The 20,059-nt window shown below is 51.3% G+C and overlaps 1 protein-coding gene across 1 annotated transcript in view; it reads right to left on the bottom strand.

Annotated features, from left to right (window-relative positions):
* Positions 1-20,059, bottom strand: part of LOC144888507 (uncharacterized) — an 82,894-nt gene that overhangs the window by 24,385 nt on the left and 38,450 nt on the right. Inside the window, exon 3 of the mRNA XM_078766598.1 lies at positions 9,193-9,295. Coding sequence (XP_078622724.1) covers positions 9,193-9,295 — 103 coding nt within the window. The remainder of the gene's footprint in view (positions 1-9,192; positions 9,296-20,059) is intronic.

Raw genomic sequence — 20,059 nt, 5'->3', positions numbered from 1 at the left:
TTGGTGTGATTCCATCTCTCCCTCCTTAGGAGGGACTGATGATGAATTGGTGATGGCAAATTTTGATGTTGAGTTGGAGATGGCAAATTTTGATGAGAGTTGGAAATGGCAAATTTGATTGGTTAGGAGGGAGAGAAGACGAATTTGGTTTATGGGAGGAACGGGGAAGACAGTAGGGACGTTTGTTGATGTGTAAAGTAGATGTTTATGGGTAGTGTTGTGTTTTGTGGATACAGTAAGGGGTAAGGGAGGGGCAATGTAGGTTACCTGGTGGGGGGGGGGGGGGCGTACGGTAGGAACGTACCTGTCTCACCTGGTTCCCATGTGCCCCCAGTGTGCATTACCTTGTATTGCGTGCACTTTTGCGCCCTTACCACCTTACTCACTTGTTTTCTTTTGTCTCCCACCTCCGAGGATCTGGCTTTGGGGCAGAGAGAGAGGAGAGAGAGGTGCTGGCTCCGCAGTTGTGGGCCTGTACTTTCGCTGCTTGCTGCCTGGATCGATACACCATATGGACCGCAATTTTTGTGGCCGCCCACAATGGACCGCAGTTCTTTTGCGGGCAAGCACCACCCGTTGATGGACCTCTGGGTCAACGTGGCACCTATGCCATACAGGTGAACCACTTATAGTTGGCCCCCTGACGGCCACAATTAAGAAATGGACGTGGTTGGCACCTTTCTTTATTTCTAAAGAAGCCAGAAGGCCAAGTGCACTGCAGGAAGGCAAGACCAGCGGCAGAACATCGGCCGGCTGCGACACCACCGGTGATTATTGAACACTTTATTGGTGCACCGGATGGTGCTGACTGTGTGTATGGGGTGGTGCTTTTGGTGCTTGGATGGGGTGCTCTGCACATTATTAAAGGCCGTAAGGCCACAGGGCACTCGTGGGTTGGTGTATCGATGCTGGCATGCGTGCTCTCTCTCTCTATGCATAACATCTGCATGTGTTCCTCAAAGAACAGGTCCTGGATCGTAGTGTAAATATCAGTCTTGTGTAAATAATGCTCCCTACCGGCTGTATGTTTAGTTTGAGGATTCTTTCCGCGATTCGGTTATCCTGTGGGTGTGTTTCTGTGAGGAGAAGGGTGCAACGTCGCAGGGGGACATATTTACTCATTTGTGAACATCTGTAAAACTGTCGCACTCAGGGTTGAGTTAATAGTAGAGGGAACTACATCTGAGTGCCACACTAAAGTAAGTAAAAATTTATCGGGTCGGGACGCCCCAAGGTAGAGAAGTGTGCAATGTTGCGGATATGAGATTGGCCTCCATCCATATCCGCTTGTAAATATTCCCCTATTTCCCCAATACTTCCCAACTATCCCCAATCCCCCATTCCCTAGTCCCATTTTCTGTAAACAACACTCTGTAGACCCGACCTTCCCCTATTTCCCCCATTAAATGTTGCATCCAGGTCCACCGCATCTCACGTAGACAACTATAGGACATCTTGCTAGTTATTCTTAGTCTATGTCAGTTAAGGACTCGTTTCCATTAATTCTGACTCTTCGTTGCACCAGAATGTGATTGTATGGCACCGTTAGGAAGTTTAGGACCTCCCAATACCTCCCCGCAGCTCTTCCTCACCGTTAAACAACAACAACAACAACAACAGCAACAACAACGGCGGCGGCGCGGGGAGTGCGCGTCCTCACTCCGGCTTGGTTAGCCGCCATCGAACATGTGCTCCGATGGGGTTACCACGTAGGGGCTCGCTGTCAGCTCCTCGTCAAGGGCGGAGCCCGGTAACCCCCCGCACCCAATAGAAGCGGCGGACCGATTCCATCTGGGGCGGAGCCAACGAGCCGAGGGCGTGTCACTCCCCGCTGAGCATGCGCAGAAAGAGGGAGGTGACGTCAGATGCGCGCTGGACTTGAAGGAAGAGAGACGCCACCAACCGAGCGCTGTGACACCTCCCTGCATCTACTGGACCGTGCTGTAGCCTGTCCCTGAGCCAAGGTGCACCTGGTGCTATCGACTGCCTGTCCTTCCCTGCCATCAATCCCTGTGTAAGTCAGCCTTGTTCCGTTTGTCTGTGGTCTGTCTGGGATAAGATAAGACTGTAATTAAGTGCCTATCTCTTCTGTGTCTTTACCTCACTACCTTGTAATCTACCCCCTTTTCTGCACCACCAATTATATCCTCCTCCGGAGGTCTTGAGAACTGTACCCCTTGTGTCGTTTCATTTATCCCAGTCGTTGTGTCCTTTCCATCATTGATTTAGCGTAGCGCGATTTGGCCAACGTTCGAGTGTAATCGGGTAAACTGTGCGAACACGGCGGCCATTCCGCTCGGCCCATCACAACATCTTAAGTCGTGTCCGTAACAATATATATACTAGACGACTGTATATATATATATATATTGTTACGGATTCGGCCCTAATGATTGTTGTTATGATTATTGTTGTTGGTTCCAAGTATTCTGGTGATTGTGGTTGAAGGGAAAGGGTTATTATAGTTAAAAGATTTAAAAGCGCTCCTGGTAAAAATGTGCCCGGAAATCCGGATCGTGACCGGAAGAGGTGGAGCGAGGAAGAAGAGGCGGTAGGAGATCGTGAATAGACGTGGTTGTTGAAGCTCCGGACCGAGCGGTCGACGTACAGTGCGAGTGAACTTTGCGTCCTTGAAGGGAAGTTCGGGCGATAAGAGATATCGCCGGAGTGCGTAGAGCCTGTGTCGTCGGGTATCCTCATTGAGGTTCTGGAGGATCCTGGCCTCAAAGCCCGGGTTCGAGTGAAAGCCGTCCGCCATCTTCGCCACACGAGCAACCTGTAGTGAACCGGTTTTGGTCGTGTCGGCTGGGCATTATTCCCCGGTGGTTTGTCGGGGACGGCTGTGCAAGAAAGGGCACTTGAGAATTATACGGAGGCTCGCGGAATGAACCGCAAACGTGTACGTCAGAGCGCATCTTTGTGAGGTTCCTTTCCACCGCTGTATTGCTGGGTGCTGAACAACGTGACCTCGCGGTCGCCTCGATCGCCTACGCCTCAATTGACTTTGATCGGGCCTTGACTCCCCGATCGCGGGAGCACACAGACATTGGGACTTCGCCTTGGAGGGGTGCAGAGACATTGGGGAGGTGCCGTGAGTTTGGAGTTAAGGGGCTTGATAAGGTTACCATCGTAAGATTTGATAGTATGGGTGATTGCCCCATTATTGGTATGGCTCTTTCTGTGTGATTTCTAATATATTATTGTTTGTTCATAACCTGGTGTGGTTGCATTATTGATTTGACTGTTTCATTTACTGGTTCCATTGAGGGTTTCATTATTTGCTTGATTTCAACCAAGGATAACATATCTTTCTGCCGGGGACCCTCTCGGGGTTTGGAGGTCTACCGAGACCAGCGGTAAGGGGAGGACCCCGTAACAGAAATTGGGGGCTCGTCCAATTGATATTCGTGGGCTTGCAATTGGGTCTGCGTCCGGGATATAAAAATTCCTAAATTTATTCCGGGAAAGAATTCCCTAACATTCCCAGAAGTCCCAAATTTGGAACTTTTTCCAAAATTCCCAAATTTTTTCCAAAAACAAACAACAACAACAAAAAAGAATTTTTTTTCGTTTTGTTTGTTAAAAATATCTTGTGTGAAGGTTAACAGGTGTTACCAGTAGTCACTATGGAGTTTGACGCAGAGAAGTTTACAGTGACCCCTAGTGAAGCACAGTTCAGAGCGTTAGTAAAATCGGACTCTGGAAATTGGCCAAAACATTTTAGCTTGGAGGTCCGAACTAATATGAAGAAGGCAGAGTTGCAGACAGTGGTGATACAATCTATGGTGGGATTAGAAGCATGGGAAGAGGTCGCCTGGGATTGGTTACCAGAAGAGCAAGAAAATGTGGAGCTCTGGAAACGGGAGATGCAATTACAGAACCAGGAAAGGGAAAAAGCACAGGAACGAGAACTCCAGGAAAGGTTAAAAGTACAGGAAAGAGAACTCCAGGAAAGGTTAGAAGAGAAAAAAACAGAGGAAAGGAGAGTGGAAAGAGAACTCCAGGAAAGGTTAGAAGACAAAAAAGCAGAGGAAAGGAGAGCTGCAAGAGAACTCGAAGCAGAGGAGAGAAGAGCCGAAAGGGAGTTAAAGGACCGTGAATTGGCACGTCAGCAGGAAATTAAAGTCAAGGAGCTGGAGTTAATGAGAGAACGGGGAGAGGTACCATCCCTGCTGACTGGTTCGACACCTAGTCAGAACACCTGGGATGTTGGCAGACATGTGAGGCTGGTTCCACCCTTCAATGAAAAGGAGGTAGCCAAGTTTTTCCCACACTTTGAGAAAGTGGCTCGACAGTTAAACTGGCCTGAGGAGTACTGGTCCGTACTAGTGCAAAGTGTTCTGGTGGGTAAAGCTCAAGAGATTTATTCGGCTTTACCGATTGACCAATGTGCAGATTACGAGGTATTGAAGAAACACATTCTCAAAGCCAATGAATTGGTCCCGGAAGCTTACCGGCAAAAATTCCGGAATGCCAGGAGAAGGGAGAGTGAGACCCATGTGGAATTTGCCAGAGTGAAGGAAACCATGTTCGATAGGTAGTGTGATTCAAAAGGAGTTGGGAAAGACTTCGAACTATTGTGACAATTGATCCTGGTGGAGGAATTCCAACAGTGTGTCCACGAGGACATTAAAGTTCATCTGGAGGAAAGGAAAGTACCAAAGCTGTATGAGGCAGCAACCATGGCAGATGACTATGCCTTAACACACAGGATGGGGTGCCACAAACCTAACTCCTCGCCCAGACCTAGCCAGGGGAGCTATGGTACATCAGGGGCAGAGAATGAAAATCCATGGGGGCGGCCTCGAGATGAAAATGAGGACCACTCTGACACCACGACTTCTAGAAATCAGAAGACTGCGGTTCCAAGACAGACCTATCATCCGGGGGGCTCGAGGCAGACCGCCGCCCCCATGCCTTGGCAGACCACGAGGTTCTCCTCCGGGCCTACTTGCACCTTTTGCCATAAACCTGGACACTTGATGTCCAACTGTTATGCTCTGAGAAAGGAAAATCAGGAGCGGAGTTCGACTAGTACGACTCCAAATGCGATGGCCATTGTGAGAAATCGCCCTCAAAAGGGTTACCAACCATTTATTTCTGAGGGGTTTGTGTCACTGGATGGAGCCTCGACTAATCGGAGACCGGTTAGGATATTGAGGGACACAGGAGCACATCAATCTTTAATGTTGAAGGCACCTTGCCATGGTCCAAGGAGACGGCAACTGGGGATAGTGTTCGTTTGCAGGGGATTGGTGACTGTGTTAGTGCTCCACTTCATGTCATACACTTGGAGTCCGATTTGGTGTCAGGACCGGTCACCGTCGGTTTACAAGCCACGCTTCCTGTAGAGGGAGTATCGGTTGTTATCGGGAATGATTTGGCCGGTGGTCAAGTTTATGGTAACCCGATGGTTGTTAAAAAGCCCAGTAGGGAAAATAACACCACACCAGTTAGGGATGGCGACAAGTTTAGCAAGGTATTTGTAGGTGGACTGAACTTCAAAACAAAGGAAGATGTTTTGGAGTCTGCCTTCAGCAACTATGGACCGCTTTTGGAAGTACTGCTGATAAAAGACAGGGAGACACGAAAGTCAAGAGGGTTTGGCTTTGTCACGTTTGAAAACTCAAAGGACGCCAGAGAGGCAGAAAAGGATCTGAAATAGCAAGGTGTTGGAGGGTCGGACCGGCACAGTAGGGAAGGCATTTCCTAGTGGTCGAGGGGGCTACAGAAGAGGACCACGGAGTAGTAGTGGTGGTGGCCGCAAGCGATATTATTATGGAGGCTTCCAGAGTTATGACAGCTCCCGAAGGAAGGATTATCAGAACAGTGGCCGAGAAGGAGACCGCCAGTCAGGTGACTACTGTGACAAGTGGTCCCACCGTAATTATTAGGAGTCCGGAAAAGTTGAAGCACTGAATGCTGCGGAGCCGCCGAGCCAAGATTCCTACACGGACCAACCATGAACGCCACGTTCCTAAAGGCGTCCAGGTCGTGAACTTTCCAGCATGGACTAACCGTGAACTCCACATTCCTAAAGGTGTCCATGTAGTGAATACTTCCAGGCCTCACCACCCAACCACCATGGAACCTGGCTTTCAGCTCGGCCTCCCGGGGAAAGTGCTATAGATTTGCTGGCCTTTAGGTTTTTGATCACAACCCCTTAACCTTCATTCAAGAGAAACTAGAAGTAAAAATCAGAGGGCCAGGGACAATGTCATTGTTGACGCTTGTTCCAGAGGGAATTAACTTGGGAAAGCTCTGGGGTGTTGTGTAAAATGTTGTTGCTTTATTTTTGGGAAAGGTTGAATATTGTTGCCCACGGGGATTGCTGATTTGGGTTGTGAATTTACTTTTGCTTGTTTAAAGAGGGCATGCAAAGAAAGTTTTCGCTGTGTTCAAACTTTCTTTCTTGAGGGGGGGAAGTGTTATGGATTCGGCCCTAATGATTGTTGTTATGATTATTGTTGTTGGTTCCAAGTATTCTGGTGATTGTGGTTGAAGGGAAAGGGTTATTATAGTTAAAAGATTTAAAAGCGCTCCCGGTAAAAATGTGCCCGGAAATCCGGATCGTGACCAGAAGAGGTGGAGCGAGGAAGAAGAGGCGGTAGGAGATTGTGCAGAGACGTGGTTGTTGAAGCTCCGGACCGAGCGGTCGACGTACAGTGCAAGTGAACTTTGCGTCCTTGAAGGGAAGTTCGGGCGATAAGAGATATCGCCGGAGTGCGTGGAGCCTGTGTCGTCGGGTATCCTCATTGAGGTTCCGGAGGATCCTGGCCTCAAAGCCCGGGTTCGAGTGAAAGCCGTCCGCCATCTTCGCCACACGAGCAACCTGCAGTGAACCGGTTTTGGTCATGTCGGCTGGGCATTATTCCCCGGTGGTTTGCCGGGGACGGCTGTGCAAGAAAGGGCACTTGAGAATTATACGGAGGCTCGCGGAATGAACCGCAAACGTGTACGTCAGAGCGCGTCTTTGTGAGGTTCCTTTCCACTGCTGTATTGCTGGGTGCTGAACAACGTGACCTCGGGGTCGCCTCGATCGCCTACGCCTCAATTGACTTTGATCGGGCCTTGACTCCCCGATCGCGGGAGCACACAGAGACATTGGGACGGTGCCGTGAGTTTGGGGTTAAGGGGCTTGATAAGGTTACCATCGTAAGATTTGATAGTAGGGGTGATTGCCCCATTATTGGTATGGCTCTTTCTGTGTGATTTCTAATATATTATTGTTTGTTCATAACCTGGTGTGGTTGCATTATTGATTTGACTGTTTCATTTACTGGTTCCATTGAGGGTTTCATTATTTGCTTGATTTCAACCAAGGATAACATATCTTTCTGCCGTGGACCCTCTCGGGGTTCGGAGGTCTACCGAGACCAGAGGTAAGGGGAGGACCCCGTAACAATATATACATATACTGTATGTATATATATATATATATATATACACATGTCATACTCCAACCACATATATATATATACATACATATATATATATATATATATATATATATATATATATATATATATATATATATATATATATATATATATATATATATATATATATAAAGTTCAAAACACACCTGGTCACAAGTGTGCCACACTGACCGGGTCCTCAGTCTAGATCCTCAGCATCATCCCGTTTCGGCCCTTCAACCTCAATACGGTCAGCTAAGGTGGGCCAGCAGGGGCACATCCACATCCACATGCAGCAACTGCACCTGGATGCGTACCTACCCCCACCCCCAGCCAGTGCGAACAACAACAACACCTCGACATCCAGAATCCACAGCACCAAACAAACATGGTGGAACACTCAAACACCCACCTTTATACCCTTCACCACTCACCAACAAAACACACCAGATCATTCATACACACACATACACACACATACACACCCATACACACACAACACCAACCAACCAACCACCTACCCTTTCATCATACACCACTCAACACACAAAAACACACACCCATGCAAAAATTAATTCATGCAAAAACACACACCCTCACCCACTCACTCATATATACAAAGTAAGAAATAATAATGGTAACAAAAAATAAATAAATAAATAAATAAATAAATAAAACACACACAACCAACCTACACCGTTCGACGTGCCTCCATAAACTTCCTCCATATCCAAAATGAGCCTTTCAAGGCAACCTGGGCCACCTTGTCACACATCCTCCCTCTTTCTGTCCCACACACTCCCAGCCTAGCAAGAAATGCTGAAAAGGAATTGCCAATATACCCTCTACACCCCACCTCAAATGGCTGACACGAAACTCGCCAACCCTTCTCCCGGCACTCTGCCTCCAGCTCACTGTACTTTCCTCTCTTCTTCTCGTGCACCTCCTCCATGTTCTCTTCCCAAGGTACCGACAACTCCCCTAAGATGACCTGTCTTGTTGCAGTTGACCAAATGACAATGTCAGGCCGCAACCTTGTCACACAGATCTCCTCTGGGAATACCAATTGTGGCTTTAGGTCTGCCACCACCTGCCAATCACAAGGTGCCTTCAGGGTGGCACCTTGTGACAGGATATACAGGATATATATAAATATATATATAACTAATGACAGGATATATATAAATAATGGTCCTATAATTGTGATATAGAATGGTAATTATATTAACAATTAATGAAACTTGGCAAATTAATGCAACCTCAATTTAATGTCATGTCCTGCATGTTGTACTTTCTTTCTTCTGTGCACTTTATATTGCAATGGCGTACTTGTGCAAAACCTTTCGGCCTGGACGTAAAAGATACAACGCCGGATGACGTCACCTCTGACGCACGAAACTTGAGCTCGCTCGGTCTCAACTCCCAATGGCTCAACCTATTTTGGACTCTTCCCAAATGGTATCTAATGACCCGAATGCGGTCATAAAAAAGGGGCGCATGGCGTTGCTTTCCTCATGCAAGTGCGCTGGACTTCTTAGGGTGGAGGGGGTCACATGTTTCAGAAGGGTTCAGGCTTCAGGGTCGTAGAGCAGTGCAACATCGTCATCAAGAACGAGGTACCGAAAGACGCTGCACCCCAATTATATACGAGTATGTGGTCCGAGTAGCTCACGATTTGTTAACGCTTCGATTTCATTTGGAATTCGATAGGTACCTACCGATAGATGCATTGGAGATAGAGGGATACAGGGATCTTGACAGGATTTGTTGGTACCTTGCATGTAGATGGTTCATGGGGTTGGGGTAGCACAGGCATGATGGGCCGAATGGCCTCCTCCTTTGCCAAAGTTCCTTGTGCGTGTCAATGCAATTCATGTCTGCAACAAAACACCCAACAATTCGTTTATTTGTTTGGTTTTCTGACCATTCCCACTGATAGATGGTCCCCTGTACTTATTATTTGGTGTGCAGCACAGGACTGCAGGTAGCAGCATTAGCTGAGGGCACGGTTGTGCCGCTGATGCAGTGTCGCCTATTCCCAGTACAATGGTACTCATTTCGTCGACCTCAGAAGGATGACAGGTTGATAGTAGAGGATCAGTAGCCTAATAATGTCCCGTGACCAAATCTCTGGAACAAAGGTTTGAAAGTGTTTTTGACATGCCTGAAGGGTACTGAACAAATTTGGCTTGGGCTGCCTTCTTCAAAGTTCTGGCAATTTTCGGTAGGGGTCAAAGAGGTCAAACAGGGGTCAAAATTGAAAAATATTCTAATCCTTTGAAACGTATACCAAATTACTCGTCTGGTCATAAGGAATCCAAAAAGGTATAGTTTGCCCTATCTGCGAACTTTCGTTACCGCGCTATGGACAGAAACATGAAAAGGTCAACGCACTTTGGGCAGGGGGTCAAATTTACTAATACTGTTACGATTGTCCAATTTCAATGATCCTGGTGTCTAATTATATGTTTTCTGACATGACAAATTCAACTGAACAACTTTGAAAATTCAAAATAACCACCTTGACCTTGAAATTTCAAAATGGCCGCCATAAATGAATGTTTGTACATGAAATCGGGTAACCCGGTTTTGCTTTCAATTTTTCGGACCTTGGGTCATTAATTGGTCAAACATATACTGTTGGTTAATAGTGACAGACTTAAAGAAACACTTTAATACATTTGTCTCCATGCTTTGGGCACGTAGCATCAGCACATCTACTGATATCATCCATTTTCATTTACAATTATCTACCTCTATGATACAAGAAACATATTTTACATCTTGCTCCATTCACAGATCATTGTCCTACTGATTGTCATATCCACCGGAATCAGAATCAATGTCACTTATATCCGAATCTATGTCAGAGTCAGATTGTTTATCGTTCACTATTGTTGTGATAGGTTCTTGAACAACAATGTTACTTAGACACGTAGGTGGAGCTGGCTGTGTGTAACGTGTTGGGGAGCATATGTCCTCTGTCATACTCCAACCATGTTCCAGAGGTGACGGTGGAGGATCTGGATACATGTAGTTTAACAGGATGAAAACCTGATAGTTTGCTCTCGTGACCTTCAAATTATGGGAATCGCTATCAGGAGGAATCTTCCTCTTCATTGCTTCCCACTTTGATGCCCGCGCTGTACCAAGTGTGCTGCTCCTGTTCTCCTTGTGTACGTACCTGATGGTGAACAGCTCCATGTCAGATAGCGTGTTTGCTGTTATTGGGAGACTTTTCCCGAGTCCTGACAGCAACTTCCTTGCTTCATGTGATTTCATGGCACTGTGGCGGACACAAAAGCCCACTGGCGTGGTGACATCATTCCACGCACCAAGTGGGCGGTGGCCACGCCCGAGGGGTAGGCGTGGCCTCATGATATACACCGGGCGACCAGCCCGGAGCAGTTCAGTGTTACAGTGTAGTCTTACAATAAAGACGTTTATATGTTACCACTTGTCCGCTTCCTCCTTGCTCACAAGCAGCGCGCGTAACGCCGCGCTTTACTGGTGACCCTCGACGTTGGATCTGCCGTAGCGATCCTTCCGAACACAACGACAAGGCAATGGCGATTAAACTTCCCGAATTTTGGGAGGCCCAGGCCGAAGTCTGGTTCGTTCAAGCCGAAGCCCAGTTTCAGCTTCGGCGCCTCACCAACGACGACCTGCGCTCCTGCCATGTCGTCGCCTCCCTCGGGCCCGGCACGGCCGCTCGAGTTGTGTCCGTCCTTCGCCACCCACCGGACGGCCACAAGTACGAGGCACTCAAGCGGCTACTCCTAGCCACGTTCGGCCTCACGGACGACGCACGGGCCGACCGCCTCCTGTATCTCCCCGAGCTCGGTGAGACGCGCCCGTCGGTCCGAATGGACCATATGCTGTCACTGTTGGGCGACGAAGCCCCCGGTTCGCTATTCCGGGTGCTTTTCCGGCGCCAACTTCCAGCGCAGGTTCGCCTCGCGTTGGCCGGGACCAAGCTAACGGAACCCCGAGCATTGGCAGCCGAGGCGGACAGGTACTTCGCCGCTTCGGACACGCGGGCGAGCGTCGGCGTGGCCGTCACGGCCCTCGACGCTGATGTTCAGCAGCATGTTCCACAGCATCAGCTTCTACAGCACGCTGATGTTCAGCAGCATGCTGATACGCACCTCGTGAACGCCGCCACGCCCCGCCCACCCCCGCGGCGAAAACCGCCACCGCGGGGAAACCCGCCAACTCCACCGGCCTGGCGGAGCCAGCCGCGCTCCTCCAGCTCCACCACCTGGTGCTGGTTCCACACCAAGTTTGGCCACGAAGCTCGGCGGTGTCATCCGCCGTGCTCCTTCAACGGGTCGGGAAACGCCCGGGCCGGCGCTCAATAGTGGCGATGAGCGCCGGCCGTTCGAGCAGCCTGCTGTTCATAACGGACACCTTCTCCGGGCGCCGTTACCTGTGCGACACGGGAGCGCAGGTGAGTGTCATTCCCGCCGGCACGTCAGACAAGCATGCCGCGGGTGGGGGCCCCGCGCTGCTTGCCGCGAACGGGACGCCCATCCGTACGTACGGAAAACGCTGCCTCTCTCTGCGGTTTGGAGGGCAGGTTTTCCGATGGACGTTCGTCACCGCCGACGTGCCCATGGCACTGCTTGGCGCGGACTTCCTGTGCGCTAATGGACACCTGGTCGACGTCAAGCGCAGACGGCTTGTCCAGGCCGAGACGTTCAGCTCGCTCGCTTGTGCGTTGCCCAGCTCAACGAGCGGCTTGCCAAGCGGCTTGCCAAACGATTCGGTTCCGGCCACGTTGGTCTGTACGCTTCCGGCAGCGGACGCATTCACCCGCCTCCTCGCCGGCTTCCCGGCCCTCACGCGGCCCACCTTCTCGGCGGGGGCCGTCAAGCACGGGGTGGCCCATCACATCCCCACCGTCAGGCCACCGGTCTACGCCCGGGCACGCCGCCTCGAGCCGACAAAGCTGGCGGTGGCAAAAGCGGCGTTCGCTACCCTGGAGCGACTCGGCATCGTTCGGCGCTCAGAGAGCGCTTGGCCGTCGCCGCTGCACATCATGCCGAAGCCCGGCGGGGGATGGCGACTGTGCGGGGACTATCGCCGTCTCAATGACGCCACGACTCCCGACCGCTACCCCGTCCCCCACATTCAGGACTTTTCCGCCCGTTTGGCGGGCAGGTCCTTCTTCTCGAAGGTGGACGTCATACGCGGCTACCATCAGGTCCCTGTCAGGCCGGAGGACGTCCCGAAGACGGCGGTCATCACGCCATTCGGACTCTTCGAGTTCCTGCGCATGCCCTTCGGTCTGAAGATTGCGGCTCAGGCGTTCCAGCGACTGATGGACAGCATCCTGCGCGACTTGGATTTTGTCTACGTCTACCTGGACGATATCCTCGTCGCCAGCGCGTCCCGCGAAGAGCACCTACGCCACCTCCGCACGCTCTTCGAACGCCTGGGCCAGCATGGCCTGATTGTGAACCCCGCAAAGTGCCGGTTCGGCGCCGCCACAATCGATTTTCTGGGGCACCGTGTCACCAGGCACGGAGCCGTCCCCCTGCCGGCCAAGGTGGAGGCGGTGAAGGGGTTTCCGCGCCCCCGCACGATCAGAGGGCTGCAGGAGTTCCTGGGCATGGTGAACTTTTACCATCGGTTCCTGCCCCATATCGCCCAGCTCCTGCGCCCCCTGCACGAAGCTCTCCGAGGTAAGCCGGGCAAAGGCGACGTTACCTGGACCGAGCAGATGGACACGGCGTTCACGGGCACGAAGCTCGCCTTGGCTAACGCCACCATGCTCGCGCACCCGGCGCCCGATGCACCGATCGCCCTCACCACCGATGCCTCGGACTACGCGGTGGGCGCGGTGCACGAGCAATGGGTGCGTGGAGCTTGGCAACCGCTGGTGTTCTTTAGCCGGCAGCTTCGCCCGCCCGAACGCCATTACAGTACCTTCGACCGCGAGTTGCTCGGACTTCACTTGGCGGTCAGGCACTTCCGCCATCTGCTCGAGGGCCGGGCGTTCACTGCCTTCGTCGACCACAAGCCGCTGATCTTCGCGATGGGCAAGGTCACCGAGCTGTGGTCGGCCCGGCAGCAGCGTCACCTCTCGGCCGTGTCCGAGTACACGACGGACATCCAGCACGTCGCGGGGAAGGACAACCCGGTGGCGGATTGCCTTTCCCGGGCCGTCGCCCACGCAGTCCACCTCGGCATCGACTATGCCCGGATGGCAGCGGACCAGGCCGCTGACCCCGACGTCCAGGCCTTGCGGACCGCCGTCACGGGCCTCCGCGTCACCGAGGTGCCGTTCGACGGCGCGGGCGCGGCCCTCTTGTGCGACGTCTCCCTCGGGCATCCTCACCCCATCGTGCCCACGGGCTGGCAGCGCCAGGTGTTTGACACCATCCACGGCCTGTCCCACCCGGGCGCGAGGGCCTCCCAAAGGCTGATCGCCGACAAGTTCGTCTGGCATGGCCTCCGGATGGCCGTCCGTGGCTGGGCCAGGACGTGCCTCGCGTGCCAGCGCGCCAAGGTGCACCGGCACACCCAGGCCCCGTTGGCCCCGTTCACGGTGCCGGAACGCCGGTTTGACCACGTCCACGTGGACCTGGTGGGACCTCTGCCCCCCTCGCATGGTTTCACCTACGTCCTCACCATGGTGGACCGCACCACCCGGTGGCCGGAGGCCGTGCCCTTGGCGTCGACAACGGCGGCCGATGTCGCGCAGGCTTTCATCGCCACCTGGGTCGCCCGGTTCGGCGCCCCCTCAGACATCTCATCCGACCGCGGCCCCCAGTTCACCTCGGAGCTCTGGGGGGCGGTTGCGCAGGGGCTCGGGGTCCGGCTGCACCGAACCACGGCCTACCATCCGCAGGCTAATGGCCTGTGTGAGCGATTTCACCGCTCATTGAAGGCCGCGCTCCGGGCCACCCTCCGCGACGGCGGCTGGGTCGACAGGCTCCCCTGGGTCCTGCTGGGCTTCCGGACGGCGCCCAAGGAGGACCTGCGCGCATCCGCGGCGGAGTTGGTCTTCGGGCAACCGCTGCGGGTGCCGGGCGAGTTCCTCCCCGACTCCACGGCACCATGGTCCGCGGCACAGCAGCGCTCCGCTCTGCAAGAGACCGCCCAGAGGTTCGCCCCGGTGCCAACGGCATGCCACGGGCACCCACCGACGCACGTCGCCCCGGAGCTTCGCACGGCGGAGTACGTCTTCGTCCGCCACGATGCCCATCGGACACCACTGCGGCCCCCGTACGACGGGCCTTTCCGCGTGCTGGAGACCGGGGCGAAGCACTTCACCCTGGACATCGGCGGTACTCCTGACCGCGTTTCGGTAGACCGCCTCAAGCCGGCCCACCTCGATGTGGACCATCCACCGCCAGTGGCCCGACCCCCACGTCGGGGCCGCCCTCCTGCGGGCGGACTCCCGGCACCGCCCAGCCCCGCCGCCACGCCGCCCCCCGGTCCTGCACCCATCCCAGAGGCAGCCAGGGGCATCCCACCTGGCATCCCTGCACCCCGGACGCCGCCGATCGCCAGGGGGCGCTTCGGCCGGGTCATTTGTCTGCCCCGCAAACTGGCCCTCCAGGTGCGCGGGAATTCTGGGGGGGCGCGTGTGGCGGACACAAAAGCCCACTGGCGTGGTGACATCATTCCACGCACCTTGTGGGCGGTGGCCACGCCCGAGGGGTAGGCGTGGCCTCATGATATACACCGGGCGACCAGCCCGGAGCAGTTCAGTGTTACAGTGTAGTCTTACAATAAAGACGTTTGTATGTTACCGCTTGTCCGCTTCCTCCTTGCTCACAAGCAGCGCGCGTAACGCCGCGCTTTAGCACTGTCAAAAACAGAGTTCTTGCCATGACCATAGAAGCTGGAGACAGCATCTGCGCCAGTGTGGATATGGAAGGGGATTATTACTTTAGCAATGTCTTCATTGCACAGTGCTTTGCAATCAAAGATTGCCTTGTTCCACTTGATGGGCTACATATGCGGCTAAGATAAGTCCATCTGTGTCTTCCGCATCAATAACAACGGCATCTTGTACTCCAGACTTCCTAAGTTGGGAATATATGAATCGAAGAATTGTGTCTGCTTCAACATGCTGGCATGTGAAGTCTGCAATCTCCACATCAGTTGACAAGTCACAGCAGCGGTCCCTCACAGAGTATACAAAAGCCTTGTCCAGATGTTGCAGTGACAGGGTCTTGAATTCAGTCTTCAGAAATTGCTGCAGGCGGATTTTGTTTCCTGGGTTCTTGAACATGTTGTTAAAGTGCTTAGCAGCTGGCAGTTTGTTATCTCTTTTGATGTAGACATTTCTTGTTCCACCAATGAAAAACGATTGTCCTGTACGCCATTCATGTTCACTGTCCTTGATACTTATATCCAGGTCATATGGATCGTTCACAAATATGATCTTTGATGCCTTCGGATGGTGAGCAAGAACAAGATTGAGAACCTTGTTGGCATAATCACCCCATGAAAAGTAGGTCTCATCTTGATTCTCTTTTTCTTCATAAAAGTGAAGTATCCCAATTGACTATCATAAAAAGTTCCAATTGTATGCAGTCCTCTCCAATCTTGTGCCCATGCATCTTCATGCGGTCCCATGCATCTTCATGCGGTCCCATGCATCTATGGAGAGGTTGCTCTTATCATCGTCACATTCTTCATAACATAAGATACAAAGTCCAGTTATCGCACCTCTTCCCCTTTTTCTGGTTGGATCAGGTTTCAGTACAGGTGTTGACATTTTTCACAGAAGGGTCTTGATACTACCAAGACGAAAGGATAGATGGAAGAGTAAAAAAAAAAAAGAGCTCATGTTAGTCTAGCCTTCAGTCAGGGTTATGATTCAGGTTTAGAAATGTGTACATTCAATATTCAACAGCCTTTTTTATTGCAATTCCCCTTAAGATTTATAAAAACAGCTTTATCCAACATTGTCCACAAACTTTCAACCAATGGAGCAAAGCACATTGTTGAAGTGCAGTTATTCACAGCCTGCCATACTCATCAACATATTGCATTTTGTATGGAATTCAATATGGGACATGCATCTGGAGTCACTTTTGTAAAATAAACACATTCTTGTACATCATGTCTTATGGTACTTTAAAGAAAATCTCATTATACTTGATTATAAATGTATAGCTTCTGTAACTTTTTTCACATCTTTTAGTCACCGATTGACCCCTACCGAAAATTGCCAGAACTTTGAAGAAGGCAGCCCAAGCCAAATTTGTTCAGTACCCTTCAGGCAAGTCAAAAACACTTTCAAACCTTTGTTCCAGAGATTTGGTCATGGGACATTAGTACTGATACTCTACTATGAGTCAACCTACATTGTGTTAATTTAACGGGAGACCAGGATTCGAACTCAGAACCGTAGGGTCCCAACTCAGCCATCCCAACCGTTAAGACAACACCATGCATAGGTAGTCCCCTTAGATACAGCTTCCATATTAAAATCTGCAATCATATACTGTGGGGTGTTCAATAAATCCATGCACGCCCTGAGATTAAATTCAACAAAATTAAATGAACTTTTGAAAACTTTACTTTCTTACATCGTTATTTTACAATAATTTGACTTTTTAACTGAACAATCACTTGTTTCAATGTTTGACTGACTTGTACTTATCGACATGCAGTAGCTAGACTCATCCATTGCATTTAAAAAAAAATTCTTTCATTGTGGTTGTATTCATATTTGACCTAATCGCCCTGTACTCAAGGTACAATTCATCAATGGAATGGCTCTAATAAATTTCAGCTTCCTGAAAATAGCTGATCATGTAAGTAAGTGAACCATGTAATCAAAACATGCAGCTACCATGTGTAGCAAGATTCATATTGTTGATGTCTTCGGGGTGTCAATTTTGACCGCTTTGCCCGCAGGACAAAGTACAGCACACATTGGCCTGCACTTTTCGAAAGATACCAGCCACCACTCGAAAATCCTCGCAGTAACTCCAACGCATCTGGACTCATTTAGGGCCGATCTGTGACAAAGTCTGAACAGGAGCGAAGATGTGAGGCTGGTGCAACCTGACCACCCAGACCCGTTACGAGAAACACACATACAATATATTGTTGCGAATATGGAATTTGGCCTCCATATCCGCTTGTAAATATTCCCCTATTTTCTCCAATACTCCCCAACTTTCCCCAATCCCCCATTCCCTAGTCCCATTGCATGTAAATAACACTCAGTAGAGCCGACCTTCCCCTTATTCCCCCATTAAATGTCGTGCCCAGGTCCACCGCACCACACGTAGACAACTTTCGGACATCTTGCTAGTTATTCTTAATCTATGTCAGTTAAGGCCTCGTTTCCATTAATTATGACTCTTCGTTGCACCAGAATGTGATTATATGGCACCAGTAGTGAGTTTAGGACCTTTCCCATACCTCCTCCCATCTTCTTCCCCGTCTACAACAACAGAGGGGCACGGCGCTGCGCGGGGGGGAGTGTGCGTCCTCCCACCGGCTCGGTTCGCCGCCATCGACAATACGCTCGAGACAACGCGCTCCAGACCATGCGCTCCACGGGGTTACCACAAAGGGGCTCCTTGTCAGCTCCTCGTCAAGGGCGGAGCCGGTAACCCCCCCCGCACGCACCCAATGAGAAGCAACGTGCCGATTCCACGAGGCGGAGCTAACGAGCCGAGGGCGTGTCACTCCCCGCCGGATATACGCGGCCCCGCGCCGGATGTGACGAGAGATGCGCCCCCAGCTGGAGAAAGACGGACCTGCGAGCGCTGAAACAGATGCGCCTGAGTTTGGAGAGGCCTGAGAAAGCCCCGCCTGAGAAAGAACGTCACCTCTGAGCGCTGCGACGAGACCTCCCCGCATCTCTGGACCGGACCGGGTCGATTCTAACCTTTGAGCACAGGTGCACCTGGAGCCATCGACAACCGCTTTCCTGCCATCAACCCCCGTGTGAGTCAGCTTTGTCCCGTTTATCTGTCGTCTGTTGGGAATAATATAAGATTGTGTCTAAGTGCCTGTCTTCCTATGATGTACCTCTCGTCCCTGTAATCTAACCTTTCCGTACGAATATAATCTCCTCCGGAGGTCTTGAGAATTGAAACATTGGTGTCGTATTGTGTTATTGTAATCCAGCCGGGTGTCTTCTTTTCCTTATTGAGCCAGCATCGCGCGACTAGTCAACGTCGAGTATAGTCGGGTAATTTGTGCGGACACGACGGCCATTCCGCTCGGCCCACTTTAACATCAAAGTCGTGTCTGTAACAATTGGTGTCAGGAGTGGGATTCGAACCTGGGACTAAATTTATTTAGCCCAAATTTTGGACACCAATTGTGTTAGTACGGTAACAATTGGTGTCGAGGAGTGAGATTCGGACCCGGGACTAAATTAGTTAGGCCCAAATTTTGGGAGGGAAAATCGAGCCGGAGCGCGTACGGCGCTCGACCAAATCGATCCGGAGCGCGGTCCCGCGGTTACTGCGCTCGCCGAAATTATAACGAAAAAAAAAAAAAAAAAAATTTGGATTTGTTTTACGAAACTCGAATTTTGCAAGTCGCGCTATGGCGGATCAAGACGGCTGGGGTCCGGTAGCGGAGAGTGAAGCAGGGTCGGTCCAGGACCAAATTGAGGGACATGAGGGACATGAGGAGAGCGAAACAGCGAGGGTAGCAGGTGCACAAAATGGCGCTCTAGCGCACGTGATTACAGCGGCGCCACATTTAGCCACGCCCATGGTCGCGGTAGTCGAACCGGAGATGCCAATGGATTTGAACCTTTTTTTTATACAAATGAAGGCCCTTATGGCCCAGAATAGTGAGCGATTGGAGGGCCGGATGGATGCTCAGAGTGAGCAATTGGGGGTAATGGGGAACCGGATGGATGCTCAGAGTGAGCAAATGAGGGTTGATAGTGGGCGATTAGAGGGCCAAATGGGGGTAATGAGGGACGAAGCGAGGGGTACCGGTGAGGGATTAGAAAAGAAATTTGAGGGGTTAGACAACGGGATAAAAGAAGTAAAGAATGGGTTAACGGGGGTAGAAAACAGAATGGCCGCTCAAGAGAATCAGATAGAGGGAGTGAAACATGGGTTAACGGGGGTAGAAAACAGAATGGCCGCTCAAGAGAATCAAATGGAAGGGATGCAAAAAGGGTTAGAGGGGTTAGAAAACAGTATGGAAGGCAAATTGAGGGACATGAGGGACCAAGCGGAAAGGGAAGTTAACCAAATGGGGCAGCAGATAGAGGGGGTCAGAATGGGGGTAGAAACCAAACTGGATGCTCACAGGGAGGAAATGGAGCAGATGAGGGTGGCATCTGGGCAGGAGATGCAAGTGATGGGAGAAGAGATCAGAAGAGGAGTGAGTGAGGAGGTCGGAGGAGTGCGCGAGGAGGTGAGGCACTGTAAGGAGCACATGGAGAAGGAGGTGAGAAAGGGGACTGTAAAGTTACAAGGGGGCATAGAGGTCCTGACGCAGGAGGTGGAACAGCTGACGGAGGGACAAAAAGGACTAACGGAGCAGGTTCAAAGGAACACTGCGGTATTAGGAGGGTTGAAAGCGACACAAAACGACATAAAAAACGACTTGATAGCGACAAAGAGGGAATGTCAGATGGTACGTGAGGGACTGACAACGAGGTTGGACGAGGTGATAGAGGTAATGGA

Source organism: Myxine glutinosa, chromosome 12 (assembly GCF_964187855.1).
Source record: "Myxine glutinosa chromosome 12, kmMyxGlut1.1, whole genome shotgun sequence".
NCBI lineage: Eukaryota > Metazoa > Chordata > Myxini > Myxiniformes > Myxinidae > Myxine > Myxine glutinosa.
This window is presented reverse-complemented; position numbering and strand designations above follow the sequence as displayed.